Genomic DNA, 27,717 nt, shown 5'->3' with positions numbered 1-27,717 from the left:
GCGCTTTCTTTTCTAGTCTGCGCCCTGCATTCTTGTTTCCAACTATACCCTTCACGTGCGACACCCCACAGAGCCCAGACGTTTGTGCCGGTACCTAATCTGCGATCTCTTCAATTGATTCGCCAAGAGTCCGTGGCATTTATTACCCGCTTGCGCAGCTAGCTTACGCCATACCGATAATTACAGACCACTCACACACCAACACCAACACGACGTCATGGCCAAAGACAAAGAGCGCTCGATCAACCCTGCCGCAGCGCAACGGAAACAGGATAAACAAAAAGAGTTGAAGAAAGGCAAATCAGAGGCACTAGCCCGCCGAAACGAGAAACTTGCGCGCCGCAACCCAGATCGAATTCAACGTCAGATCAACAGCTTCAAAGAAGCCGAGGAATCAGGGCAAAAACTACGGCCGCGCGATAAGGAGCTTCTCGAAGCGCTAGAAAAGGATTTGCGGGGCGTTTTGAAGGCGCGCGAAGCTCTTGGCGACAAGGCACCCCAGTTCGATCACGGCGGCAGAGGAGGCCGCCAGGGTGATAGTTCTAGACGGGGTGGTGGTGACGGCGTGCTTGGGAAGAGAAGGCGAGGCTCAAATGAAACACGAATGCCTCGTGATAGTGACACCAGCGATACGGATGAGGACGTGCGAAGGATACCCATGCCGCGGGATACACCGCCACCAATCCCACGCCAGCACCAGCGCAGATGGGATGGAAATGTGCCTTCAGAACAGAACGTTGAGCGTAGTGGTCCTCACCCACTGCCATCTCGTCCAACGGCGGTTCCAGCAGCAAGGACCGTTTACGAAGCGAAGCCTCAGATTCGGGACCTGCGACAAGAGGCAACTAGGAAGTTTGTTCCGGCTGCGGTCAGAATGAAACAGCAGTCAATCAAGGGACAGGGGAAGTTGTTAGAACCTGAAGAGTTGGACAAGCTTGAGAAGGCTGGGTATCATGCCGGCCCCGTTCCGGAAGCACAAGCTGGCGATTCACCACAGGAGGATTGGATGTTGGCGTTAGAAGAAGAGGAGCGGCGTCTTAACCAGGAGAGTAAGTCTGTTCAGATAGAAGAGATCGAAGATGAGGAGGCGTGGGCTTAATCTGATCTTTTGGTCAAAATGTTTCATTGAACATCATTCACGTATTATGTTGCAGATTTCAATCAGATGTGCAGATTTATTATTCTATGCATCTAGTAGTTTGAAAGAGTGGTAAAGTGTACTGGTGAGGCATATTAGGGTAGGGCTAACGCTGTAGATGGATGACTCGACTCCCACATTTAGGAAGTCAGCATAAACTTCTGCGGGGCTGTTATAAGTCTGGAATGACACGAAACATGTTTACTTCTTCTGAAATGGATATGTACATCCCCCATTGAAGCATCGAAAGCACCAGAACCCGGAATATGTAATCTTTCCGAAGAAGAATTAGGTGAAGTACTCCCGAGTGGGAGGCATAGCAAATATTAGTCCAATATAACCACTAAGCAACATGTGTGCGGAGGAGGACACCACGAGTAATAGATGAGACGTTCAGAGAAACAGGAAACAAGTACAGAAATTCGACAGTCAATGCATGGCTAACGCAATAAATGTACAAGAGAACTCAATCGTCTCCTTTTTTGAAGGAAAGGGGCATGACGGCATAAACAACAAAAGAAAAGTGGTAAAGAGTCGAGTCGGGGAGGCAAGTGTGTAGCCAACGAATGCAAAGAGACATGGGCATATGTATCAAACTCCGTGCCTTGCATGGCAAGGATGCTCCGAAAACATTAGTGCCAACTCCGTGACATAATGGGAAAGTATGCGCAAGAAGCGAAGTGCGAAAACCGAAAACGGTGGGCAAAAAGGGGCTTCCAAAGAAACCAAAGAAACCAAAGCAAAGAAACCAAACCATCGAAATCCAAATCCAAGAAAGAAAAACCTTCAATCCAAAAAAAACTCCAATACCCCAAGGCGTCATAAGAGAGCCGAAACCAGAACCAAACCGAAAGAACAGTGTAAATGTAAAGGATATTTAATGTAAGTAAAAGACTACCGCAGGTTGCGGATAACTTTCCTGCCACGGGCAAGGAAGGGACTGGGCATCTCATCCAGTTCAGGGTTCCAGATAGCAGGAGCATCACGTTCAGAGCATTTCACGCTCATGGTGGGGCCGCCAGCGCGCGAGTCACTGGCACAACGCTTGACTTCATCCATCGGACGGCCTCCAGCTCTCGCCTGTGCGAGTTCGACGAGGGTACGGCCACCCATGTTGCGTTGCATAACAGCCTTGAACATCTCTTCGCCACCACCCCCGTTCTTAGTAGAAGGAGGTTGCTGCTTCGATGCACTCTTGCGGGTTGGTGAGGTACCCGCATCGGCAGCGAGGTTGGCAGATGATGGGATTTTAGTTAGACGGCGGTGGGGAGACCTAGCCCTGCTCTCACTTACACTGCGCTCCTCAGACTGGGAAGCAGATGCACTCGTCGATTGAGGAAGACGGGTACCGCCGGAAGGGAAGAGAGAAGGTTGCGTGCTAAGTTTCTGCATGAGAGCCGCGGTGTTCTGGCGAAGTAGAGGTCGTCGTGGCGCCTTCAATGGGTCGGGCTTCACCTTAGGCCGAGTTGGTGAGGGCAAGTCGGGGGTGTCGTCATCATCATCAGAATAGGCTAGGGTGGGCTCCCACTTAGCCTTGGTCCGCTCGGCCTCTGCAAAGATGTTGCGAGCGCCTCCTTGGGCGGAAGTGCGGCGAGGGGATAGGGAAAGCGAAGCGATTGAAATAGGTGACGGCTCGGCCATTTGAACATCCACCGGTGAATCAACAACGGTCTTGGACCGACAAAAAGGTGTTCGCGTCTCCTTCTTGGGCTGCTTTCGGGTATTTGATGGAGGAGAGCCAAGAGATAGCTGGCTGATGTCGGCGTTTGATGAGGGGGTAGTATCGCTGTCGTCTGTCGTGTTGGCAGAAGACCGAGAAGACCGCCAACCTTGATTGCTGGATCGAGAGGACCCAGAGCCATTGGTACTCGTGCGAAACACATCGTCCCGGGAGGTATTGCTATTGGAGGTGTTGTGCTTGTACTTCTTAACCTCAATGGCGACCCTTTCTTGCACTTCAGACTCAAATCGCTTGCGGAGTCTGTCAAGTTCGCTTTGCACCTGGCGATCGATTTCTAAGCGTGCTTTGACCTCCCACTCTCGTCGAACCGTATTTTCGATTTCAGCCTTGATGTGTTGCTTTTCTGATTCTCTCTTGGCGAGGTTCTGTTCCATTTCACGGACTTTATGGACAGCAACCTCCTCACGTCGGCGCAGGGTCTTTCCGAGGTCAACAACCTCTTTCTCCTTGCGCATCAAGCGAATGATAGGAAGGTGAATCAGAGCAGATGTGTCAGGGCGGTGATCGGGATTGACCCGCAGACAGCTTCCAATAACGTTCTTGAGCTCTGGGGAATAGTAATCAGGCAAGGGGGCGAACTTTCCCTCGCGAATTTTTTGAACTAGTTGGATGTGGGTACGAGCGTTGAAAGGGGGTTCCTTCTGGCACAGCTCGTACATGATGCAGCCGACCGCCCAAATGTCGGAGCGCAGGGTGTATTTTTCAGCTGCGCAGATTTCCGGTGACATGTAGAAAGGTGTGCCAACATAAGTCGATGCGAAGTCGTGGGATTGCATTTGTTTGGACAAGCCGAAATCTCCAAGCTTGACGGTGTTGTCGCTACCGAGGAAGATGTTCTCCGGCTTCAGGTCGCGATGTAAAATAGTGACTTGCCCCTGTTTTCCCTTGAGTCCAGATGGCTTGGGAGCCGGGCCCAGAATATTTGATCCGACCTCGGCGGGATCAGATCCGTAGTGACACCGGAATAAAGCAGTGACAAGCTGGGAGAGAATGCGCCAGACAAACTCCTCTTCGGCGTATTTGTTGGCCTTCTTCAAGTTCTTGATGACCATGCCTAGATCTCCGCCACCACAATATTCCATGTAAAGGTACAGATCCTGGCTGGCCTTGAGATGTTCCCGGTGGTAGTATGCGACGATGTTTGGGTGACGAAGGGAACTCAAAATGTTGAACTCGGCAGTGAGTTGTTCGCGTTCTTTCTGAGACATTTTGATGTAGTTGATTTCCTTGCGGCAAAGAATCTTTAGGAGCAATTTGAGGTTAGTTCTGGTTGCAACACGCCAACTATGCACACTTACAAATCCATCTGACTTCCGCTTGACTTTGCGAATGATTCCGAAGGAACCGCAACCTGAATGAATATGAGATTAGTTTTGAGCACGTAGGATACAAATTAGGTCACAAAAAGGTAGAACTTACCAATTTTGTCCAATATCTCATACTTATCGGCCTCAGCCAAAGCAATCGCCATGGCTATAGATTGCTGTAGAGTTGGTTTAGGACGTTGAGGTGAAGGCGAAACAGAAGAATGAGGGTCAATGATGCATGAACGGTATAAAACAAGATCCTGTGTTAGTAAAAAAAAGTCTAGCTGTAGAGTTGAAGATTTGAGGAAGAGTCAAGGCAATATGAATTGGAGCTTTGAAGACGGGTGTTTGGGGGATCGTTGCTATGCAACGGTGATTATGGCGCTTTCCCCAACCCAGCAGGCGGTAGGGGAGGTCGATCAAACGGTCGGAAGGAGGCGAATGGTGTTTAACCAATTATGATTATTACAGTTCTTGTTGTGATGTATACTTGAATATCTATATCTATGTATATACATTGATTCATACTTTAACCATTCTAGTCACTATTTACTCTTCCAAATATCTCTACAATATAGGACACCCCCTTAATCTCAGACTTCACAGTTGTACAATCACGTGATTCTTATCGATAAGCCAGTTTCCGCCCCGCCGTTGCAGTTTGCCCTCGGCCTCATCCCACTTCGACCTGTTGTTCCTGGCAATCTGCATGATGGATGAGCCAACTGTGCTGCGGAAGGACCAGCTAGAGATCAGCTTAGTCAATGAGAAGGAATTGATTAAGGAGGGCACTATTAAGGATGATAACCCTTTAGATCTCAGTGCGCCATTCTGTGAACTATGCAGCGCATGCCGTCAGGGCGATCTGAAAGTCTGCCAGGAGAAAATCACCGAGGGCGTCAATGTTAATGCTCGTGATCCCTATGATTATACGCCATTGATTCTGGTGAGTACAATATATTGATAATTTGACCGTGCCAATCCCGTGTATCGCATAATAATCAATGAACCTGGTAGGCGAGTCTCTGTGGTCATTATGAGGTTGCGCAACTTCTTCTCGAGTCTGGTGCACTTTGTGAGCGAGACACATTTCAGGGTGAGAGGTAAATAGCAATTGATTCTCTATGAAGTGGCTAGAATTAACAATGGTGGTTCTATAGATGTCTCTATAATGCTTTAAACGACCGGATACGAAATCTCCTTCTGGAATATGATTATTCCAAGTCCACGGACCCCCTCCAGCCGCTAGCCGCGCATATAACTACACTTCTTACCCGTGAATCTCCATTAACAACAGATATTGTTGTGACGGCATCCGACGAATCGCTCCACCTCCACAAATTCATCCTCGCGGCACGCTCTCCATACTTCCATGGTAAACTGGCCGTGGCACCAGAATCTGCAACATGGAATCTCCCCAGCACCATTTCACCGGAGGCATTCGGTGCGGCTATCAAATATCTGTACTTTGGAGAAGCTCCTCGGGACTTGCGAAGTGGACCAGGGACAGGCTTCATGGAGTCCGAGACTTTTGCAGCGCTGGATAGAATTTCCAAGTATTTGGAGATACCTAGTCTTCTAGACAGTATCCTTGATAGTGGAGACAGAAGACGTGCTAGACAAAGAAGAACCGACGATATTTCCAAGGGCCGAGATCAAATGGAACAATGGTTCCAGGAGAATATTCTGGGGAACAAGCTCGAGGTGGAGACTTCGAAGGTGGATGAAGTGAAGTGGGATCGAAGCAATGCAATCTTCGCTGATGTTCTTCTGAGAGCGGATGAACTCCCCGATGATGAGGAGGAAGAGGACATTGACACATCAGAGGTCAGAAATGGCACATCCAGTTCGATTGCTATTGGCGCTATCTCTACCGCGAATGAGAACAACCTCGAGGCGCCGAAATCGATCATCTTCCCATGCCATCGAGCAATGCTTTTGCGGTCTGAGTTTTTCCAGGCAATGTTTACATCCACTTTTCGCGAAGCTTACCTCAATGAGCATCTGACGATCATCGACGTCAACTGTTCGCCTGAAGTCTTGGAAATTATTCTTACATTCCTATACACCGAAAGAGCCGATTTCCCCTTAGAAATCGCTGTCGACGTCCTATTCGCCGCAGACATGCTCTTCATTGAGAAGCTGAAGACGAAAGCCGCCATGGTCATCAGCACCCTCGGTAGTGCTGGGATGTCCCAGGCGGAGGCTGCGAAAACTCGAGGAGGCGCGGAAGAAGATGACATTGACATTTACTTAATCGTTCGAGCGGCGTGGTTGACGCGCGTGCAGAGATTGGAAGAGTTCGCTGCTCGATATCTCGCATATCGACTGGAAGCCCATATAGATAGGCCAGAATTTGCGGAGTTGATCCAGGAATCAGCATCTCGTATCAAGGCGAGACAGGAAACCGATTCCATTGAAATGCTGGATGATATCCGGTTCTATCTTGGAGAGCGGTTTAGATTGAGATTTGGTGAGGCTGGTCTGAATGAGATGATGGAAGAAAAAGAAGTACCGGAAGATCTAGACGAAGACGAGCCGCTGGAAGATATTTTAGATCTTACAGAAGGTGTACAGACCCTGAATGTTTCCAAGGAGGCTATCCCCAATCAAGGCCAGCAGCTACAAGTCCATGCCCCGGAGATTCGAACTCTCGACGGCGCGGTTGTTGAGGATGAATTCTCGGAAGATGCGATGAACTATGAGATCTTGCTCGAAAAGCTGGATGATTTGCTGGAAAGACTGAACCTCGAGGCTTAGGCGTCTGGGGTCTCGCCACTAGCTTCCAAATTAGTCGACCAACGGCGTCTCCTGATTTCATCGCACTATTATCTTTAGCACTTCGGGCGAGAGGAAAAAATATATATTCTTGTTTATAAACAAAAGAAGTAATAGTTGATTTGAATAGCACCCCAAGTTATGTACAAGCAGTCAAATCCATCAATCGAAGCAAGTCCAATGTTTCCAGACTTTGCAGGCCATGGTTGGATTGTGGGACTCGAAGATCAAAAACAAGTGCAACAGGCCTAGTAGAAAGTTTGCTGCGCAGCTAGTGGGTGTTAAGACCTATGTTGGAACTATGTAGTCGATAGCCGCCACCTTGTATTTGAATCGCAAGTGGTGCCCGGTCCTTCGGAGACTCAAAGCATGCCGGTTGCATCGTGGGTTGGTTCGCGTTGAACGGTAGTTGTGAATCCGTTGCCTCCGTTGGGCAATTACTTCATAGGCTCATCGACCTCCACTCGGTTGATCTTGAGCATCACCACTGATGCCTTTCTGCTGCTTCTCTAGCATCCTTGCATCCAGGTCTCGTATCTGGTTCTCAATTATGCCTCTCCGAGCAATCAGGTTGGAGCGCATATCCTGGAGAGCTTTGGTTTGCTCATCAAACGTCGATTGTTGTCGTTGCTTTACTGTCTATGTCGCATCATTGTTAGATCTGAAATGCTGCAGGTAAATGGATAAATTCGATCTAGGCGGATTCGCTCATACCTCAGCAATTTCTTGATCAGTTTTGAGACGAGCGCCATAAAGAGTACCCGTGATAGTGATAGAAACAACTGCAGTAGTTAAGATCAACCGCTTGATATTCGGAGGAGGCATGGTGAGTGCTATACAAAGTCGAAGCTGTTTTGGCTGCAACCAATTGGCCATTTCGAGGCTCTCACCGCCTACTAATCGGACTTTATTGATCGCGGACGCGTTCCTCGCGTCGGACTTGAACAAAGAACAGCCAGACAAAGCGAATTTCACAGACAGCCCATGAGGCTCCCTCTACATCTATTTGAGGGTTCCAACAAGCATGGCATCACCCAGTATTCCTCGTCGTCGACCTCACAGTGAGGATGAAGAAGACGAAGACTTTACGTTTACTCCCCAAGCCCAACCCTCGAACAACAAACGTCCCCGCTTGGACCTTGCTGAAAGCGATAGCGGATCAGACTCTGGAGACGAGAGCGAAGGCGAAGGGGAACGAGAGAGGGATGGGGATAGTGCTGGATCTGAAATACCGGAAGCAGTTTCTCAGGTCCCGCGTGCGACAGCCCACGATGGTCTTGGTCCCGGTGGTTATAAGCCGGGCGCGATCGTGCGGATTAAGGTGACAAACTTTGTGACTTATACATCAGCAGTGTTTTATCCTGGACCAAAGCTCAACATGGTCATTGGTCCAAATGGAACGGGCAAAAGCACCCTGGTCTGTGCCATCTGCTTAGGCCTGGGGTGGGGACCTCAGGTAAGACCCGGACTATAATACTGCACAGCCTCCCTATACTGATACTCACCTGATCTTTAGCACCTTGGACGCGCCAAGGAACTAGGCGAGTTTGTGAAGCATGGGGCCCGAGAGGCTACGATTGAGATTGAACTATGCGGACCGCCCAAGATTGGTCACAACCCTGTCATCCAGCGACTCATCAAGCGCGATGGCAATAAAAGCTCATTTACACTCAACGGAGCACCCGCTTCCAAGAACGATGTGTTGAAACTGGCTCAGTCCTTCGCCATCCAGGTAGACAATCTCTGCCAGTTTCTTCCTCAGGATAAAGTCGCCGAGTTTGCTGCACTTACACCGATTGAGCTTCTTCATTCCACGCAACGAGCAGCAGCTGGTCCGGAAATGACCCAATGGCATGATGCCTTGAAGAGACTGAGAGCTGAGCAGAAGAAACTCGAGATGGACAACAGTGGTGACAAGGAATTGCTAGAAAATATGGAGAATCGCCAAGAGATGCAGAGAGCCGACGTTGAAAGAATGCGTCAGAGAGCTGTGATCAAGCGGAAAATCGAAATCCTTGAGCGTTGCCGTCCAATTGTCGAGTACAAGGAACACCACAATGCTGTCGAGGCCCTGAAGGTTACCAAAGCTGTAGCTGAGCGTGAATATCATCGGATTCAGGCAGAAAACGAGCCTATCTTGCGTGCAGTCAACGCCAAAGAGGCCTATATCGCACGATTGAACGTTGTGAAAGATGATCGAAAGGATTCTGTTGACGAGGCATCTAGGGTCGCCACTCAACGCGGCCAAAAAATCGATGAATTTGAGAATAGGATGAAGGATCTCAAAGGTCGGATTGAGGCCGAAAAAAAGAGTGGTCAGAGGCACAAGTCCGAAGCAGCATCTGCTCAGCAAGCTATCCATAGACTTCGACGCCAACAAGAAGAGGAGGCCGTGGAGTTCGACCCGGAATTCTACAACGAGACCTTGGTAAGAACCCTATGTCTTCCGATTTGGACCAGCATACTTATCACAACATTAGAGAGAGAAACGGCGCGAAAAACGCGAGCTTGAGGCAAAGGCCAGAGAAATCCAAGATAGGAGACAGCCACTCCAGGAGCAGCAACAGCAAGTGCAAAGGAGTATCAAGCAGGCCGAACTCCAGCTAAGCAGCTTGGATTCAGCCTCCGGCCAACAAGAACTCAAGTTGCAGAAATCTTCCAACGATACGTTGAAAGCCTATAGATGGCTTCTTGAAAACCAAAGCAAGTTTGAAAAAGAAGTCTTCGGCCCTCCAATCGTTACGTGCTCAATCACCGACCCCAAATTTGCCGATGCTGTCGAGTCTTTATTCCAGAAGACAGACTTCACGTCGTTCACCGTACAGACCAGGAATGATTTTCGCACCTTGCAATTTGCGATTAACCAAACATTGGGACTCCATGACATTAGCATCCGCACCTGCTCGCTGTCGTTGGATACTATGAGGCCTCCAATGACGAATGATCAACTTGCCCAATTGGGATTCGATGGTTGGGCAAGGGATTTTCTGGTCGGGCCCGATCCTGTCATTGCCATGCTGTGCAGTGAGAAGAGCCTACACTTGACTCCTATCGGACTGCGTGAAATTTCAAATGAAGTTTTTGCCCGCTTGGAGGAGGGTTCAATGAGCTCCTGGGTATCTGGGAAAAAAAGCTATCAAGTGACTCGGCGTAGAGAGTATGGACCTGGTGCCACATCAACTCGGGTTCGAGAGATCAAGCCTGCTCAGGTGTGGACCGAACAGCCTGTTGATGTTTCCCTTAAACGTGAACACCAAGAGAACATCACGTTATGGAATGAACAGCTGCAGGACATCAAGGAGAAGCTCGAGTCCGAAAGGGCTGCCGTGAAAAAAATAAGCGAAGAACACGAGCAGACCGAGCGAGAAATGGTATTCCGCATAGTCCTCTTGTTTTCGTCACACGATATACTAATCGTACTACAGACAGACATCGAGAAAGAAAAGAGCGCAAAACAGACGGCTCACACTCAGTACCGAGCAATCCCAGAGAAAATATGTATGTTTCGTTTCTTGTTCTTCTGCCGTCTGGTATTTGTCTAACTGCTTGCAGCTCAACAAGAGGCCAAACTCCAAAACATTACAGCCATGTTTGATGGGGTACGGGAGAGAGTTCGTGAATTTCGCAACCAGCAAGACGAATTGGCAATTCAAAAGGCCGAGGTCGCTGTCGAATATGCCGTAAGTTCATCACTGACATTTCTATCTACCGTATCTGACGGAATGCAGGATGCTGTCGAATTGTTCCGTCAAGCTCATGAGGAGCTCATGAAAGTCGAGGTCCTATTCCTGGAGGCAACTTCCGACCTTCAGACCCTGCGGCATCGCAACATTGATAGTACGAAGTTACTAGAAACAAAGAGACGACAGGCGCAGGAGGCTACAGTCAAATTAAGGGAATCCAAAGTGAAGGCCAGAGCAGTTTTCCAAAAAGCTCAGCAAATCAGCCGAGAACTGCACGACCAACCCGACGCGCAATCTCTACTTGAAGAACTCAACGATCATGACATAGATAAGCTCGAAGCCGACATTGACTCTGAGAAGGCCCGACTAGAACTCACCCATGGTGGTAGTAGCCAGATGATCAAAGAATTCGAAGACCGTCGAAAATCCATTGAGAAGTTGCGCTCCAAACTCGCCGATTTCATGAACAAGCTTACGGAAATTGACAACGCCATCACGGACATCCGCAAGGACTGGGAGCCTAGGTTGGAAGCGCTCATCGAGAAGATTAGCGATGCCTTCTCGGATTCTTTCCGCCGCATTGGATGTGCTGGCCAGGTCACCTTGGGCAAAGCGGAAGGTGAAGCTGGGCCCAATGGCGAGCCTGGTGCTAGCGAATTCGGGGAGTGGTCGATCGTGATTCACGTCCAGTTCCGTCAGGGCGCGGGGCTGTCAGTCTTGGATTCACATCGCCAGTCCGGTGGTGAACGAGCGGTGAGTACCATCTTCTATCTCATGGCACTGCAGTCGCTCTCCGCCTCGCCATTCCGCGTTGTGGATGAGATCAATCAAGGTATGGACCCGCGAAACGAGCGCATGGTTCACGGACGCCTGGTGGACATTGCCTGTGCCTCGGACGAAACCGAAGAAACCGACGAAGGCGGCAACCCCATCGGCGGTGGCGGGGGCGGCCAGTACTTCCTCATTACACCTAAGCTGCTTGAACAACTCTCTTACAAGCCGGGTATGCGCGTGCTTTGCATCTATAGTGGAGAGCATATGCCCGAAGATTATGACAAGGCCAACTTCAAGAAGGCAATTGAGAACATGAGGAAGGTGGCCGCCAGAGCGATCACCAGTGGCCCATCTGAACCCATGCAAAGCAATGGTCAAGTGGACGTCTATGCCTAACGAAGTTCTTGAGGTTTTTAGTTTATGCTCAGTTTGCGATACCCAATTTACCAATTTACCAATTTATCCTATTACCCCATTTAGCCAATCTGTCGGTCGAACCTCGGAAGGGCTCTATTGTCCAGAGTATGTAGATTTCTAATTTCTAAGAACAAGGAGCATATTTTCGATGTAACCACGAGCAATGGTTTTATACTCTATCAGCATATTGTGCTCGACGAAATGTCAGAAGATATGACGATCAGACTAAAGATCCTGGAAACAGACGTGAACCAAGCACTCGCACAGACACGGAGTGGCCGATCATGCATACGGGGCCAAAAGGGAGCCGCAGTAAAGGACGAACTTGCTCCAAGGCCAAAGGGGTCAAATACAACCGTTTACGATTTTCTCTTGGTTCTTCCTTGGCCTAGAAAGTTCGAAAAGCATTCTCATGCTCGGATCGGACCATTCGACCGAAAGAGAAATAGATCGCTTGCAGTAAAGAAGAGAGCTCAGATCGACATTTCGGTCGATCACCGGAGGATTGCACACCAATGACCTGTCGGCATTAACATCCTTTTCGCTAAGATCAACTCTAATTTGCTCTTTGTCTCCTTTGATTTCAACTGTACTCTTCTTGTCTCATCTCTAGCCCATCCCCTATCGAGATGGCCATGCATATACCGCACGGGGCTGATCGACGCTGCTTTTTGGTCCGTTGGCTCGATATTCTACGATGCATTGTAAAGACGCTCCTGATATTTGTATGTGTATTATATCCTCTCTTTCTCTTTACCCAGTTGGGATCACTTGCGGACATTTCCCCACCTCGCAAAACGAATCTCTTATTTCTATTCCAACTTGAAGGTTGGAAACCCCTATGTACTCCGTAGTGAAGTCACTTCTCTTCTTCTTACCTACAAAGACGATACGTCATGTTTCAATACTAAGCCAAGTGATGCATCATAGCGCTGGGAGCCATGCACGGTCCGCAGACTCAGATCAGCGCATTGGTCACTCTGCTGCTTGATCCTTTTCAACGGCCCCCAATAACGTGGCTTGAGGTCTCACCACGGAGTACCGGAGTACTCCGTTGGGGTCGAAGACAAAGAAACACCGCAACCTAGTTGAATAGCCCATATATTGTCAATGTAATATGTCACGAGAGCCAGTGTTCAAGCGTCACACAATCTCGGCCACACCCGGCATATTCAGATCTGGGCGGCCTGGTGACTTGAATGGTTGTATATCATTGCAGACTGCTTATGCAGCCTGCACTTATTATTGAGAGCATGTACCTTGTACCTTGTGACTACATATAATAATAGAGGATGTACGAAGCAAACCCTTTCCACTCGTACTTGTCCTACTTGAGCAGGACTCCGATCCGCCTGTAATGCGGCGCAGGATAACCAATACCAAGAAGACGGGACCCAAGCCATCCTTTATCCAATAATACATGCCACCTAAATGCATATGTGGACCCAACGGACCACGGTGTGGCGAGGTGAACTAGTAGGTACAAGGATCTATAAGCCAGCAGGTCCCAGGCGCCCACCCCCCCGAAGTAAAAGCCTAGAATGCAACGGTAGTATAATCTACGGAGTACCATTATAGTAACCGAAAGACATCTCTACCAATCCAATGGCGTACGGGGTAATGCTTTCATAATAATGAGCTCAACGCATACGCCTTTCCTACCCAATCCCCGCACATGAAGAAGCAATTGCCGACATGAAACAACAGGACCGTGAAAATCACACGGTCGATCACCCAGGATCTACCATTAGCGTGCACACCATTACAACGTGCAACGTACGTTCTATGTTGTACAAGGTTCACACTGAAATTGCCTCTCCGACAGAGGATTATTAGGGGATTGCCTTCTATCGACCAAATAGTAACAAACTCTATATGACTAGTTAGTTACAAGTATGCACCATGCAAAGGTAATGTAGGCGCTGAATTCTTGTTTCAATGGCATTACAGTGGCATTGCATCCCAGTAAGCGATCAATACAACGGGCATTGGTCTCGTATGTATATGTCACTATCGTCGTGTGCCTGGAATACGGAAGGCTGGGCATGATCAGACTCGTGTCCACTCCTCCCCGCTGTTATGGATTACGGAGTATGTCCGAATTAGTTGCTTGCATACTCCGTACTTGCATACGTAGTGTGCTCGGTGTGTGGTTGGTAATGTGTAAGCAATCCTCGGCGAGTGGATCCCGAGTAATCACATAATCTTGAGTCACCGGGTTGGAATCTGATCTCAACGGTTGCGACAATGAATCCTTCCGAACAAAGACCCGAAACCAAACCCGACGGATCAGAGTGGAAAAACAGAAAGCTAAATAAAAGGAAGACTTGGAAGTTGGATGCCGAAATAGGCAGGACCTTAATCAAAGTAATCAAAGATGAACTTTATTCTTTTGCAGGCCATGGAGTATGCACTCCGTCCATCGATGTATGTTGTACGGAGTACTCCGTACTCAGTACAATATAGGTGAATACTCCGTACCGAAGCAATAGATATGTCGTTCATGGAAGCGACTATCAAGAACTATCAGACAATTCCGAAGACTATGCGCGGGTGTATGGCTTCATTCGGATATGGCTGATGGGTCTAGCGCAGGGAAGTTGATCAGGTGTTTCATAGCTCCAGTGGAGCGAACGGAGTGCAGATCGCAGATATCCAGATACATACTAGTAACTATATACGACCGTAGCAGAGACACGGAGGGGGTCAAAGTGGTCCCGATCTACCGATGCGCTGAGAACGGGCGCGAAAGGGGAAATAAACAGGAGCACAACTCCGTAGGATCTACAACTATGACGATAGGTCGGGTATCACCTCCATGTTCTCGGGGGGTTTTTTTTGGAGGCAAAATTATGGAACCTACGACATGGTCAGTTCGCCTAGACAACATGAGGAGTGTAGCCCGATGGCCCCACGGCCGATCCTACACGGGGATTGTACCGAGGCGGGAAATGGTACCCCGGTAAGACGCCGGTAATCTCGCTAGATTTTTATGATCGGCCACGACGAACAGGTCGTTGTTTCATACAGTTCAGACATACCGGGTTCTAACCGTCCCTCGCCTAACACTCGTTCCGGCTACACTCCGTCCACCTAGCTGGGACTAGCAGATTTCGGTAGGATTGTACCGTAGCCCTGCTTTCTTATTCGGTGTTTTTCACAGGCCCGACTCTGTGGAAGCGACACGCCCCCCTTTCGCTGGATCTGCCTCTTTTGAGACGGTCAATATGTACTCCGTATATTATAGGTGATCGCTGTCGATCATCCCTCGTTTGGCATCCGATTATAGGTAACTCAGGGTCTTCGTTTTTGCTTTTTAGCATTGACATTCTATTATTACTTCTTCCCCCTGATTTTCAGTGTTCGGGTTCGGGTGCGGCTGGTCATACGCTTATGACAATCTACGGTGTAGAAAGGCTGTTCCCTTTTTTGGGGGGCTGAAAAATGAACAAACACCGTCGAGGTATCGGACGAAGGTGTCATCCATCGAAAATATTACTCCGTAGCGTGGAAATCCAGTTCATGGCGAATTGACCCAGACATCATCAGATCAGGTACGTATCTAATCTAAATCTACTCCGTACTCCGTGCTTAGTACCACAGTACGTTGCATGAGCACTGAGGAGCCAAATACGAGTCACCGCATAACAATATGTATCGACATATTATTACGTAGAGGACCGCATCGGAGACACTCCCTAAACGGTCGTCGCTTAGAGATGGCGGGCGATCATGAAATGAGTCAGCGGGAGCTATGACCATCGGTTATGTATCCCCCTAGAGTTGGGATCTTCGTTGATCCACCGATCGTTTCGGAATAGGAAGGAGGTTATTCCATACTAGTTGGCAGGATTGTATATTGTATTCTACCTACGGAGTAGTTATGTTGTTGATATACTTACTATATACGGAGTAGTACAAAGTATATTTCTATGCTGTATATATGCAATGATTGCAGATTGATATTATCCAGTTGGAAATGAATATAAAGGTGAAAAGTGTGTCGTTCGACACGTTCGGATTATGATTCAATAATCCAATACCTGCATAAATAGCATATAATATGTACTCCGTGCACTACTGCAGTCTTCGTCGCGGGAAGATCCCATGCGGATATCCTAGTGATCGGACGCAGACAGGTGCATCGGACTGAATGCCAGATTAGGGCTTGTTGCCACGTGAAATGGAGAAATGGAGGAAAGAAGAAAAAGAAAAAAAAGGTATTGTATGCGTGGCACTTGCATTGCCAAGGCGCGTCCACCGTCCAATAGAGGCACCTTCCCAAGTAGTACAAGCGTGAGATCGGATCTACCAATCCCAGATCGGCGTGTAGCAGGCTTGGCAGTTTAGAATTTCTAGTGACCTCGGCATCCAAGGGGATTTGGGGTAATTCACGACAATTTTAGAACATACGTTCGAAAGAAGATTGAGACCACTTTCTTAAACTTTGAGAACTCCGTCAAGGTTGACGCTTGGAGGGATTTAATCTTAATTATAGTTTTGGATTTCCCTCGATGAAACACTACACGATGTGATATGTGATACAGCAGACATAAAAGGCGCATGGATATGCAAGTGCCATGTGTCAACCCTTTCGCAAGGCAACCAGTACCTTGTAGTGGACAAATTGAACGTATAACTCGTGAAGAGCATGAATACAATATATCACATCTGCAAAGATCCAAGTTCCTCGCGTGGACATGTTCAGCCCCACTGATTTGCGACCATTAACTCGACCCGGACAAGCCTGTGTGTCCCGAAAGAAAGGGGTGAGACAGTCGCGTGGCATGGGCCCAGTGCCCCGGGATCAAGAAACGATCAGCGATCACGGCTGAATCCGCTACCTACCCGGGTCTATGACCTAAAGAGGATAGCTCGATCACCCTCAACATGATATCTTTCGGTGAGATTGACCAGACTATCGATTGTTGGAAAAATAGAATGTGCACGGAGTCGTGATAAATATAGTAGGATATAGTACTCCCCACGGAGTAGAGGCATTAGAAGAGGGGGAAAAATAACCCAATCAACAAAACCAAACGTAAGCGCAAAGCGTAAAATCGCTCCCATGGGACTTGAGCGGATCACACTTTTCCCGGTTTCATGACCAAAAAGAAAAAGCACCAAAAGCAAAAAAGCCGTCGGCGCGTCAAGTTTCTCAGGAGCTCTAGAAGTGTATTCCCTATATTGATATACGGCACGCTCCCAACTATGATTTACATGACTTTATGACAGCTGAATAGGAAAGGTCAAATATCCATTTACCCTGAGCCGAACCAAGGGTGACCCAATCAATGCCCGCGGAATACAAAGACCGGCGCCAGGCTCATTTGAGAATAGGCGATCCGTACCAAGTGCCGACAAGGGGGTTGATCATCCGTAGGCCCGGGACGATCCTAACGCTCGAGCCATTCTAGAATAGTACATGATCAATAAATAGATACACATATAAGCATGCTATTGCCTAAGTGGATTGCCAAGTGAGATACGGAATGTAGACGGAAAGGATGAATAAGAATGGACACACGTATGTATGATCTATATTCCCTGCTTTATTTTGTACAGTCTGTATTGTAATGGATATTTATTATGTACCTCGGTCACCGGCGATCTCGCTCTCTGTAAAAGGCTAAATAGTGGAGGTCGCTTCCACGAGGCCGGGACGAATCCACCCCCTAACGGCCAATCCTCAATCGCTCCTATGCAGAAACCGTGCACGGCTAGAAATGATCACAGGTAACATGGTAATAGGAGTAATGTTCCAGAACGCCGATCGTGTCAATAACTCGTTTTCGCTGGTAGCCATGGTTCAGTTCCATGGCTTCGAGGAATGATCTTCAGGAGCATGGTCGACTCTAGGCGGAGTATTCCCGTATGAGCTCTTCAATTGCTGATGTGATCTTTCCATTTTCGATTCTCCAACCATATATCCATTATTGGACCAAGACTAGAGAGTGAATTACTAAATGGGTTATTGTAACTATAACTAACTATGTATCATGCACCAGAGTGGGAAGGAAACAAGTTTTCTCATATACATACATACTTCAATGTATGTACTCCGCTCACTGTGCCTGTAAGGTTTGTGTAAGCGAGCCCAGGGCCATGGATTGTGCAACTGTTTCAGGCATTCCTCTCTCTCGCCCCCAGCGCTTAGAGCCGCCCTTGGTGATCACACAGCTGAGATGGTAATTAATATATTAAATTAAATCTACAGTACTCCGTACCGGCACGCCGGGCATAGTCAATCCATGGATATCATGTATGGAGTAGCCTGACCAGCGTATAAGCAGCGCAGGCGTAACTATGATTCCAAGGTTCCGGAGATGTGGCCCAAAATGGACTAGTGCTATCCCTCTGTGACCTTCCCTTTTCGCTCGCGCCGTTTTTCTCCATAGCCACGCGAGAAAATGATCTCCTGAACCGTGTCATCCCCGGGTTTGGCACCTATCTTATGATTTATTATCCCAGTTCAAAGATCAAAACACCGAGAATGGCTATTATCAATGTCTACTCTGTATACAACCGTTCATCGCTCTCGCAGATCAACAGATCCCTGATCGATCAGCCGTTTATGGGGTGGCTTGGGATGTGTGACAGGTCGAGCAGGATCTGCACTAACCGAAGCCGAGGTGCAATCCTCCAACGGGGTCTTTACGGCCTCCCAATTTGGGTTTAGGGCGCTGCACATCCCACAAGGCTGGAAGGTTAGGGGTTCTGCCTTCGCGTGGGTGGATCGTCATTCCCCCCCACGTTAATCTCCGAAAAGAATTATTTTTAATTGTTTATCTCGCTTAAATGAATTTTAAATGCCTTTTATTAAACTTACTCCATAATGAAGAAATAAAATCAATTAAATTAAGCTTTGGAGCAGACCACATCGAAAAAGAATTAATAAAGGGAAATACAATTATGAAAATCCCAGAATTAAAAAGAATTTAAAAATGCCGTAACGTAAATCGGAATTTTGCCTGAGTCGGCATCGTCCGCTGGCGATCATCTTAAGCCGTCCGCCTGCTTTCTGGTATAAACCTCGTGGCATCCCCCACTCACTGAATAAAGCCAACCTTGAAACGCAGCCGGATCAAACTTCTCAAACAAGTCTTCTTCATCATGGATCTCGCCAACCTCCTCTCCCACAGCACGGCCGTCAAGCCGATCTATACTCCTCTCGAGTCTAGCTACTATAAGCGCTCGCCGCCAATGTCGCCACCGGCCGAAGAGCGTAAGGTCTCATTGCCTTCAATCTCATCTCTCTTTGAGGGTGCTGATGGTGCCCAGCACGCAGCTAGTGAGTACTTTCAACGATACTACAATTTCAAAGCACATTCGCTAATCAATATACCTTCCAGAGCGCCAGCGTCTCTCACCATCTCTTGGTGACCGTCACGTCCGGGTCCAGTCATATGAGCTGCCCCCAACACCGCCTCTGCGCCCCGGCTCTGGTCACGCTCACCGTCGCGCATCTCCTATAGAGTCGCTCTCTCACAAGGAAGCGTACCACCATCACCTACACCGTTCCTCTATCTCTAGCAACGGCTCAATCCACATCCCGCGCAACACAGCACCTTACGCCTCGCCAGCGCCAAGCGTTTCATCGTACACATCTCCAATCGACGCTCCTCAACAGCCAATGTACTACCCCCGCCCGCCAACCACATCCTCTTTCCAGCCCTCGACGCCAGTATCAGCCCCCCAGATGCCCACTGTCCAGACGCAGCACTCGCACTCGCACTCGTCTTCGGCTCTCATCTCCCCCGTCACCCCGGCTTGGCAACACCACCACTACTTCCCGCCCTCCACCTCAGCCCCGTACCAGCAGAACCACGACCGGTATATCTGCCGTACCTGCCACAAGGCTTTCTCGCGCCCTTCTTCCCTGCGCATTCACTCCCACTCTCACACTGGCGAGAAGCCCTTCCGCTGCACACACGCCGGCTGCGGTAAGGCTTTCTCTGTCCGCAGCAATATGAAGCGCCACGAGCGTGGCTGCCACTCTGGTCGCCCGGGCCCTCCTCCTGCCCCTACTGCGCTTGTTGTATAAGTGGTTGTGGATTTGCTCTCTGTATTCTTCTGATTCTTTGTCATGTTTACTTTTTTTGGAGGGTGTTTTTTCTTTTGTTAGGTGGGGATTTCTTTTGTTTGGCGTTGCGAGTGATGCCGTGATACCCTGGATCTTGGTCTTGATTCTATTTATCGGATTCCCATTTGGTTTAGATGGGTCGGTTCTATACACTATAAACTTACGATTCTCAATGTATATTCTATGATCAAAACTACTTTTCTTTCCCTATTTCCTCTCTTATATTCTCTCCTGTAGCCGCTTTCATAGTGCCTACAGCATTGTTCTTTGTTAACCATAAATCGATGGTCCATCAACTGCGTCTTACCGCCCCCATACCTTTCTAGGTATGATAATGGTGGGATGGTAAGACGGCTACTACTCAAATCAGGAAGAATGGCTGAGCCTCACAATTCCAAGGTAATTGTTAATTTTTAACTTATAGATGATCATTCTTGTCTATCTATGCCCTATATATCATCAAATCATTACCAACATAACCTTATAATCCCAAATAACCAAAGAAAGAGGAGAATATATCTGACCAACATCCAACTTTCCATCAACCCAAATGAGAATAGAACATAAAAACCCATGGATACTAGAATCCTCAAGCTCTACTCATCCAAAACTCCCCTCACCAACGCAGCAAGACTAGTCTCATACCGAGCAGGATTATGATCACTCAACATGCCACCAGCAAAGCGCAACTCACCAAACCAAGCATCAACATCTCGAATAAACCGAATCTGCACGCGAGTCGCAGGCCTCCCAAGACGCGGATACCCATCGACGCCGAGCTCCGGCGCCGTAAACGCATCCCGCTGCAGAACTCGCATCGTCTCAACGACAAAAACCTCACCGGGCGGCATGAGTTTCGGCGCACGCATCTCATCCCGGAGTAGTTTTAGCGTTTTCCAAGCCCAAGCGTCTTCACCCACGCCATCGCCCGCGTTGACGACCAGCGGAGGCTGGTTGACGTAGAATTTGTGTATGATGCTTTGGCGGAGAGAATCGCTGACCCGTTGGCGGATGTGCGCTTTGGCGCCTGTGGCATCGTCTTTGAAGGACAGTGACGCTGTGTGCATGTCGTGCAGGATGCCTAGCGACAGGCTGGGGACTATGTCGGAGCCATTGACGATTGTTGTTATTAGGCCTCGCGTGGCAAGCCGGAGGAAGGGGGACATCACGGCTGGGGGACCATAGGCATAGACATGGATTGGCCGGTTTGCTGGGATGGTGTAGGTTGGTAGGCTGGGGTTCGGGATGCTGGGATTACTATCGGCAGTCAAGAAGCGGGGACGGGCAGCGGGTTGGTATGAGGCTGTTACGAAGGATGTGCCTGTTGTGGAGGGGTTGGGTTCTGAAATCATCGTTGCGAGAAGGGCTGCAACTCCTCCACCGAGCGAGTGCCCGCATAGAACTATACCGTAATCTTGGAATTCTTCTAGTGCCGCACGGAGGGTGATCATGACTCGGCCACCGCCACCCTCTAGGAGCCGCTTGGCTGAGCTGTGCATGCCTTTATGCACCTTCCAGCTTTTACCCTGCCATTCGAGGTCATCGTAATCGCAGGTCATGTCTGTGAGGATGTCCTCGAAGCCCCATGTTCCTCGTAAAGTCAGAACCACGGCTTTGGAGTCATGGTCGATAGAAAGATAGTGGACCAATGGGAAGCCTGTCTCTGTCTCACCAGCTGCATTCGAGCCACCGGCTGGATCGACGAATGAAGATAGGAGGATCGTAGAGGGTGGAAGGCCTGCATTCTCTGAGAATGCACTATGCTCGTGGCTGTCTGACTTGGTACTAGGTATATTCTTCGAGCCACTAGGAACACCCATGACCGTGAGCGCATTCGAGCCGTATGAAGCAGAGGAGAACCGGGAGAACCGGCGAATGTTTTGCACGAAGTGTCTCTCTGGAAATATACCTGGAACAAAGCCATCGCGATTGAGTGCCTGTATGGTTTTCATGTCTTCATATGCACTTTTGCGAGGCCGGTGCGCAAGCAGCAGTGACGTCTCAGACCCTGCAGTCGCTAGGGAGTACAGGCTGGGGGTGTATGATTGGGATCTGCGGTGCATAGCTGACGATCCGGGGCGGTTATCATTCGCAGATAAAGTCCCGTCTGCTTCTGATCTTGTTATGGACATAGAGCTGCTGCTGCGAACGTGAGTCTGGACCGCGGCAGGCGATCCAGAACGCATACCAGCACTACGGCGTGAAAGAAATGTGTCGGTTTGAGTGAGGAGCGACTCGTGGCTGTTCTCTCGCACCGTAAAATGGCCCCCTCGTGAGCCTCCAGAGGCGTGCATTTCGTGAGATAGGGCGTGTTTCGTTGGCGACTCTGACGATTGTCTTTGGGGGGAGTTTGGGAAGGGGGACCTTCGTAAACCCCGGTTCGGGACAGGGGTTGTCGGTCGATAGTTCAGAGGTTCAGTTTGTCTCTTCTTGAGATCAGGTCTGCTAGAGACCTCTCGCGCCGTCGCTTCCTTCACAGACGCTGTTCCTTTTGTAGGCTTAGGAGGTAGACGAAGACTTGGAATGCCCGAGGGCGCAGATGAGTCTATAGATGGCTTCTTTCCCTGTGGCCGTTTGGCCTCATTTTTTTCAAGAACAGCTGGCTTAACCTTTTGTGCAAATTTCGCGAATGAGCCTTTGGTAAGTGCAGGCTTGGGATGTTCATTCGGCAAGGCGGGAGTTGTCCCACGCGGCTTGGGGGCAATGCTCTGCGTGGTATCCAGATGGGAACGTGACGGACCATGATGAGACTTCATTGGACTATTAGTCAATGAGCTTCCCGGCAATGCTCGTTTATGATGATCAGACTCAGGTAGGGCAAAATTTCCAGAGCCGTCGTGGGATCGCAGTTGAGTGCTCTGGGATTTGTTGAAGGCTGTCCTAAACACCACTGTATGCTTGGGACACCGTCGCTGACGATCGGACGTATTGGTATCCTCATAATCATGATCATGGTGGAATCTCTCCTCTATCAGTTTCGTTCCAGGCGGGGCGGCAATCTCTGCCATATTATCATCGTAGATATCGACTGTGATAGTTCGCGCCGTCAGAGTTTCCGACTTGATAGATGCGTGACAGCCCTGAGGAAGTTGGCTCATAATATAAGCGCGAATATCCTCGTCGGACACTTGCTGCTGGCCACCCAACGGAATAGAGAGACGATGTCCAACCGAATCAGACACGCTCGACCGTCGAATTACATCAAATGCTTTCTCGCCATTTCCAGGCATCACAAAGGAAGCACTGTCAGGCTCTACCAGCTCTTCATTATTGCGCTCGGGGAATTGCAGCTGATGGGATCCGATCACGTCTGCTCGTGCGCCGTTGTCTAGGATGACAACATCCCAAACAATTTCATCCCCGCCATTCTGCCGGAGATGTCTTTCGGTATTCTTTCTGCCCCAACGCTGCAATAGCGCGAAGCCTAGGGAGCCAATGAGGAGGTCTCCGACACCAATATTCTCGGTAGTACTTGCGCCGGGCTCAACGGATCTAAACTCACGCCGAATCAGCGTGATAATGGCCGCAATGGCCCTCGAAGACTCGGTGGACCCAAGAATGGCATCCAGAGTAGACAGAAGTGCCTGCGAGAGATTTGCAACCGAAGACAAGGTGGTGGACGAGAAATGAAATGTCGCCGCCGCGAAGAAAGATGCCGAGGTCACGGTCGTGTGGAGCGTCGCCAACTAGGAGGGTGTTAGTCAAGACTAAGTCGACAGCCTTGGAGGATTTAGGAACATACACTTCGCTCGAGGAGAGACTCGGCTTCTGTCCTACCGTGTTCATCGCCACTACGAATGGCGACATCTCTTCCTGCCCTCGTCAAGATCCCCTCGACCAAAGCCCGGCTTAGTTCTAAGCTGGTCAAAGTCGTAGCTCGCGCGCCATCCAGGGCTACCCCGCCAAAGAATGTACCTAGTCGCAACGATAGCGAGGTTGATTGTGTAATCAAAGATATCAACGACGCGACTGGTCGCGGGAGCAGAGTTGATCCTGAGGCTGGAATGTGAGCGTGCGCATAGTCGAGGTTCGTCTCGATATCAGGTTTTCCCCGGTCATTGGATTTTGTAAACATATCAAGAATGAGAATATTCAAGCCATGGAAATTTTACATTTACAGTGGCCTTTCAAGGCTGTCCGTGTAGGCGTAAGCCAGTTGGTACCCCAACAATCGAGATTCGAGGATGGGCCCTTCACATGTGATCGACGTCCAAGATTTCTATACACGTTCCAGGTCTGATTCCCTCTACATCATCGCTTTCACCTCTCCGTATTGCACCTTGCGAATCTGACTCCGGTCGCAATCTTTCACCCTCCGAATACCCGATAGGCCCATGTTCTGCCACAAATCAGCCAAAAGACCCTTTAGCACCTGTCTAGCCCCGTCTCGGCCCTGAATGCTCAGTCCGTAAATCACCGGTCGACCAACGAGAACTGCTTTGGCTCCTAAGCACAGTGCCTTAATCACATCCGAACCTGTCCGAATCCCGGAGTCGAAAAGTACCGTCATCTTGTCCCCGACTGCATCGACTATCTCTGGAAGAACGTCCAGAGACCCGATAGCACCATCCACTTGACGGCCTGGACAAAAGTTCAGAGGAAGAACATGTAAAAAGCTAATCAAGGGACTTACCACCATGATTTGATACCACAATGCCATCACACCCATATTTCAGCGCTAGTTTCGCGTCCTCCACGTGCTGAATTCCCTTCAACACAATCGGTCCATCCCAATTCTTCTGCAAGAAAGCCAAATCCTCCCACGAATGCGGACTCCCAGCGAAAATATCACCGATCCACGCGCGCGAAGCACCAATGATATCCTCTTCAACCTTTGATCCAGTTTCTTTCTCGAACTTTGCGCGGAAAACAGGATCGCTGAACCCAACCTGGTTCCCCACCCCCTTGATAAAGGGCACATAGGCGTTATCCAAATCCGCCGGTCGCCACGCCAGCGACCAGGTATCCAAGGTAACCACAAGAACCGAGAACCCGTTCTCCTTCGCCCGCTTTAGCAGCGACAGCGTAATATCATTATCCTTCGGCCAGTACAGCTGATACCATCGCTTCCCGTCCTTGTTGGCGGTCGCTACATCTTCAATCGAGCTCGTGCTTGCCGTGCTCATCGTATATGGCACTCCGACCTCCTCGCATACTTCTGCAAGGCCTGTCTCCTTGTCTTCGTGGAAAATACCTTGTACGCCGACCGGGGCTACAATAATGGGATTATCGTATTTCTGACCGAAGAGCTCGACCGAGACGTCTTGCTCCGGTGTCTGGGTATGTCACCCGTTAGCGAGAACGTAATAGTAGTTTATTGTAGATTGCCGCAACTCACATTTCGCATCATCCGTGGGATTCTATCGATCTCATCCGTTAGTGTTCGAATACTGTAATAAACATCTACAAACCTACAGCTTCCACTGCCGGAATGCCAGCCGGTTGCTGTCCATCGTCGCTTTCTCGCCTGCGCCGCCAGCGACATAATTGAATGCGCGAACGCCCAGAAATTGTCGAGCTTGCCCCTCTAGCTTGTTGGGGTCGGTTGTTACACCGGGCATGATGCTCATTAAGGCACCCTTGCCGTAGATTTCCGTTTGGTAGCTGCCGTAGTTATCAGACATTGCAAATCGTTGCAATCGATAGTTGGAAGGTTAGAGAATCCAAGTCCAAAGCTGGGGGGAAAGCTATACCCCCGGTAATGCGGAGGAGAATTGAACCGAGGTTACATAGCTTGATTTTAGCTTCATGCGTTGCGCCCGTTTTATGAAGTCATCCTACTTCCATAATGCGTGGAAAGTCAAGTGAATTATTGCTTTTGAGTCATCCATACTTTACCCAATAGCATAACTACTCCGAGCTCTAAGTCGCTCACCATACCTCCAGAGAACAACAGGCACCGGACATCCCATAATAATAGCAACAAGAGCAAGCATAGTAGAACCCCACCCATAACCCAACGACTGATACATCCTCGGTCCGAAAAGAGGAAATCCAAACCCCGTCAATCCACGAAGAATGTAAACAGCACCCGTCGCACTAGCCGCATACAAAGTAAAAGCTTCATACAGATATGCACTGGTACATTGGAACAGAATCATCGCAGCGCAGGCAAACAGCCCGATTCCAAGATCAGGCACAATCCAATGCGTGACCGCCTGCGCTCCCCATCCGTACCACAGCAGACCGACCGGGGCGAGAATCGAGGCAGGGAACATGAGAACTGCTCTAAATTCTGGTTTGCCATTTCCGCCATGCTTCTTCTTCAGGGCTCTGTAGATTGGGTCCGCAAGAAATCCGCATATCTGTGAACCAAGCAAATATCCGATTCCCAGCGCGAGGTAGTTTAGACTAGCTGGACCGACGGGCTGGTGGTATTTCTCTTCCCAAAGAGTTGTGAAGGTCGAGAGTACCAAGTACATTAGACCGTATAGATAGGCGTAGAAGATGGCTAGGATCTGGACGATGGGCTGGACTCTGAGGAGCTGCAGGGGTCGGAGAAGAGAGTTGCGGTATAACTGGCCGAGACTCTGGTCTGGTTTCTCATAAGGTGTCTTCAATAGAGGAGTGTTTGTCACGGCCGTTTTCAGCATCTTCGCCTTTCTCTTCGCGAGGATGACAGGTGGATATGTCTCCTCCATAACAAGCAAACCAACCACGATCAAAGCCCCGTCGAAGATAGATGTCGCCCAGAACGTCCAGCGCCATGTCGTGTATTGAGTAGTAAATCCACCAATGACAGCTCCCAGAGAAGGTCCAAAGACAGGCCCGAGATTGTAGATGGCAATGACCCAGCCGCGCTCTTCTTTGGAAAAGCAGTCACTGATGATACCCGCGCCCACCTATATTTGGCGCATTAGAACAAAATCTAGTCGCAGAAGAGGGGCATACTCACAACAAGTCCACCCGCGCCTCCAACGCCACTGAGCAGACGAGAAGCGAGTAGTTCGCCTTTATTCCGAGCGAACCCACACACCAGGTTGAAGATCAAATAGAATGAATTTCCCGAGTGCAAAACTGTGGCTCTTCCAAATATCTCACTCAGTGGGCCTAGTATCAGAGGGCTGAGACAGTAGGTCAGGACGAAGGTCGAGAGGACCAGGACTGCTTCTAGTGAGCTGCTCATGTGCAGTTCGCCTTTGATGGTGCTCAACTCGGGTGCGACAATTGACGAAGACAGTGGCATTAGAAACACTGAAAGGGACACAACAGTTGTCATAATCCATTTCTTTGATCTGGGCCAGTTTAGTGGGTTTCCGGGGTCGTCCTCCTCAAAATCAATGGTCAAGGACTGGTGAGTTTCTTGTATCTCAGCCTTCTCCTGGAAGGCATTTTCCGTGATTGCGCGTTTATGAACTTCATCGTAGACTTGGTGAGGATTGTCATTTGAAATTGATGGGCCCATGGTTTCAGTCCAAGTAAAGATATGTACTGCAGGATATAAGTGTTGAAGGGCACATTCCATCGAATTGAGTCAGAAATTTCGATGGAAATCAGCAGATTACTAGGCCAAAAAGCATTTGCGATTGGGATAGTAGCAACACATGCTGTCCCATTGACTCCTGGAAAATATTCCGAGTGAGTCATATCAATGCAGACACTGGGAACAGGTAGGGATCTGCGAAGCACCCAACAAGTTTGCGTATCTGCCATTTTATATAAGTAGACTTGTGGACTTGAAAACCTGATGTAGTGTTCTTGAGCAGAGTGGAAGATCTTGGTTGCCTCTAGCGACTTCGACCCAACTGTTCAAACGAGGTAAAGGAGACGGGTTTTGGTTCCGGCTTTTCATCACT

The 27,717-nt window shown here is 49.2% G+C and overlaps 8 protein-coding genes across 8 annotated transcripts; 4 read left to right on the top strand and 4 right to left on the bottom strand.

Moving 5' to 3' along the window:
* Positions 1 to 217: 217 nt before the first annotated feature.
* On the top strand, positions 218 to 1,099 carry LCP9604111_4362 (WW domain binding protein 11; the record flags this gene model as incomplete). The annotated part of the gene is made up of 1 exon (XM_039072053.1): positions 218 to 1,099. The coding sequence occupies one exon, from the start codon at positions 218 to 220 to the stop codon at positions 1,097 to 1,099; it is 882 nt and encodes a 293-aa protein (XP_038929404.1).
* Positions 1,100 to 2,032: 933 nt separating this feature from the next.
* On the bottom strand, positions 2,033 to 4,350 carry nimA (serine/threonine protein kinase nimA; the record flags this gene model as incomplete). The annotated part of the gene is made up of 3 exons (XM_039072052.1): positions 2,033 to 4,120; positions 4,178 to 4,230; positions 4,299 to 4,350. The coding sequence occupies 3 exons, from the start codon at positions 4,348 to 4,350 to the stop codon at positions 2,033 to 2,035; spliced, it is 2,193 nt and encodes a 730-aa protein (XP_038929403.1).
* A 548-nt stretch (positions 4,351 to 4,898) lies between these two features.
* Positions 4,899 to 6,946, top strand: LCP9604111_4360 (ankyrin repeat and BTB/POZ domain protein; the record flags this gene model as incomplete). The annotated part of the gene is made up of 3 exons (XM_039072051.1): positions 4,899 to 5,132; positions 5,204 to 5,289; positions 5,347 to 6,946. The coding sequence occupies 3 exons, from the start codon at positions 4,899 to 4,901 to the stop codon at positions 6,944 to 6,946; spliced, it is 1,920 nt and encodes a 639-aa protein (XP_038929402.1).
* A 468-nt stretch (positions 6,947 to 7,414) lies between these two features.
* Positions 7,415 to 7,789, bottom strand: LCP9604111_4359 (uncharacterized protein; the record flags this gene model as incomplete). The annotated part of the gene is made up of 2 exons (XM_039072049.1): positions 7,415 to 7,603; positions 7,679 to 7,789. 2 exons carry the CDS (start codon positions 7,787 to 7,789, stop codon positions 7,415 to 7,417), a joined length of 300 nt encoding a protein of 99 aa, XP_038929401.1.
* A 199-nt stretch (positions 7,790 to 7,988) lies between these two features.
* LCP9604111_4358 (DNA repair ATPase SMC5) lies at positions 7,989 to 11,817 on the top strand (the record flags this gene model as incomplete). Its single annotated transcript, XM_039072048.1, has 6 exons — positions 7,989 to 8,420; positions 8,481 to 9,392; positions 9,445 to 10,335; positions 10,390 to 10,462; positions 10,517 to 10,644; positions 10,693 to 11,817. The coding sequence occupies 6 exons, from the start codon at positions 7,989 to 7,991 to the stop codon at positions 11,815 to 11,817; spliced, it is 3,561 nt and encodes a 1,186-aa protein (XP_038929400.1).
* Positions 11,818 to 18,951: 7,134 nt separating this feature from the next.
* LCP9604111_4357 (uncharacterized protein) lies at positions 18,952 to 19,882 on the top strand (the record flags this gene model as incomplete). The annotated part of the gene is made up of 2 exons (XM_039072047.1): positions 18,952 to 19,129; positions 19,191 to 19,882. The coding sequence occupies 2 exons, from the start codon at positions 18,952 to 18,954 to the stop codon at positions 19,880 to 19,882; spliced, it is 870 nt and encodes a 289-aa protein (XP_038929399.1).
* A 635-nt stretch (positions 19,883 to 20,517) lies between these two features.
* On the bottom strand, positions 20,518 to 23,996 carry LCP9604111_4356 (lipase family protein; the record flags this gene model as incomplete). Its single annotated transcript, XM_039072046.1, has 2 exons — positions 20,518 to 23,607; positions 23,664 to 23,996. The coding sequence occupies 2 exons, from the start codon at positions 23,994 to 23,996 to the stop codon at positions 20,518 to 20,520; spliced, it is 3,423 nt and encodes a 1,140-aa protein (XP_038929398.1).
* Positions 23,997 to 24,167: 171 nt separating this feature from the next.
* LCP9604111_4355 (uncharacterized protein) lies at positions 24,168 to 27,326 on the bottom strand (the record flags this gene model as incomplete). The annotated part of the gene is made up of 6 exons (XM_039072045.1): positions 24,168 to 24,502; positions 24,555 to 25,197; positions 25,260 to 25,281; positions 25,337 to 25,525; positions 25,802 to 26,763; positions 26,817 to 27,326. The coding sequence occupies 6 exons, from the start codon at positions 27,324 to 27,326 to the stop codon at positions 24,168 to 24,170; spliced, it is 2,661 nt and encodes an 886-aa protein (XP_038929397.1).
* Between the last annotated feature and the right edge of the window lie 391 nt (positions 27,327 to 27,717).

Source organism: Penicillium roqueforti (assembly GCF_015533775.1).
Source record: "Penicillium roqueforti strain LCP96 04111 chromosome Unknown scaffold_09, whole genome shotgun sequence".
Classification (NCBI taxonomy): domain Eukaryota; kingdom Fungi; phylum Ascomycota; class Eurotiomycetes; order Eurotiales; family Aspergillaceae; genus Penicillium; species Penicillium roqueforti.
Note: the sequence above shows the minus strand (reverse complement) of the source record. Positions and strands in the feature narration are given on the sequence as shown.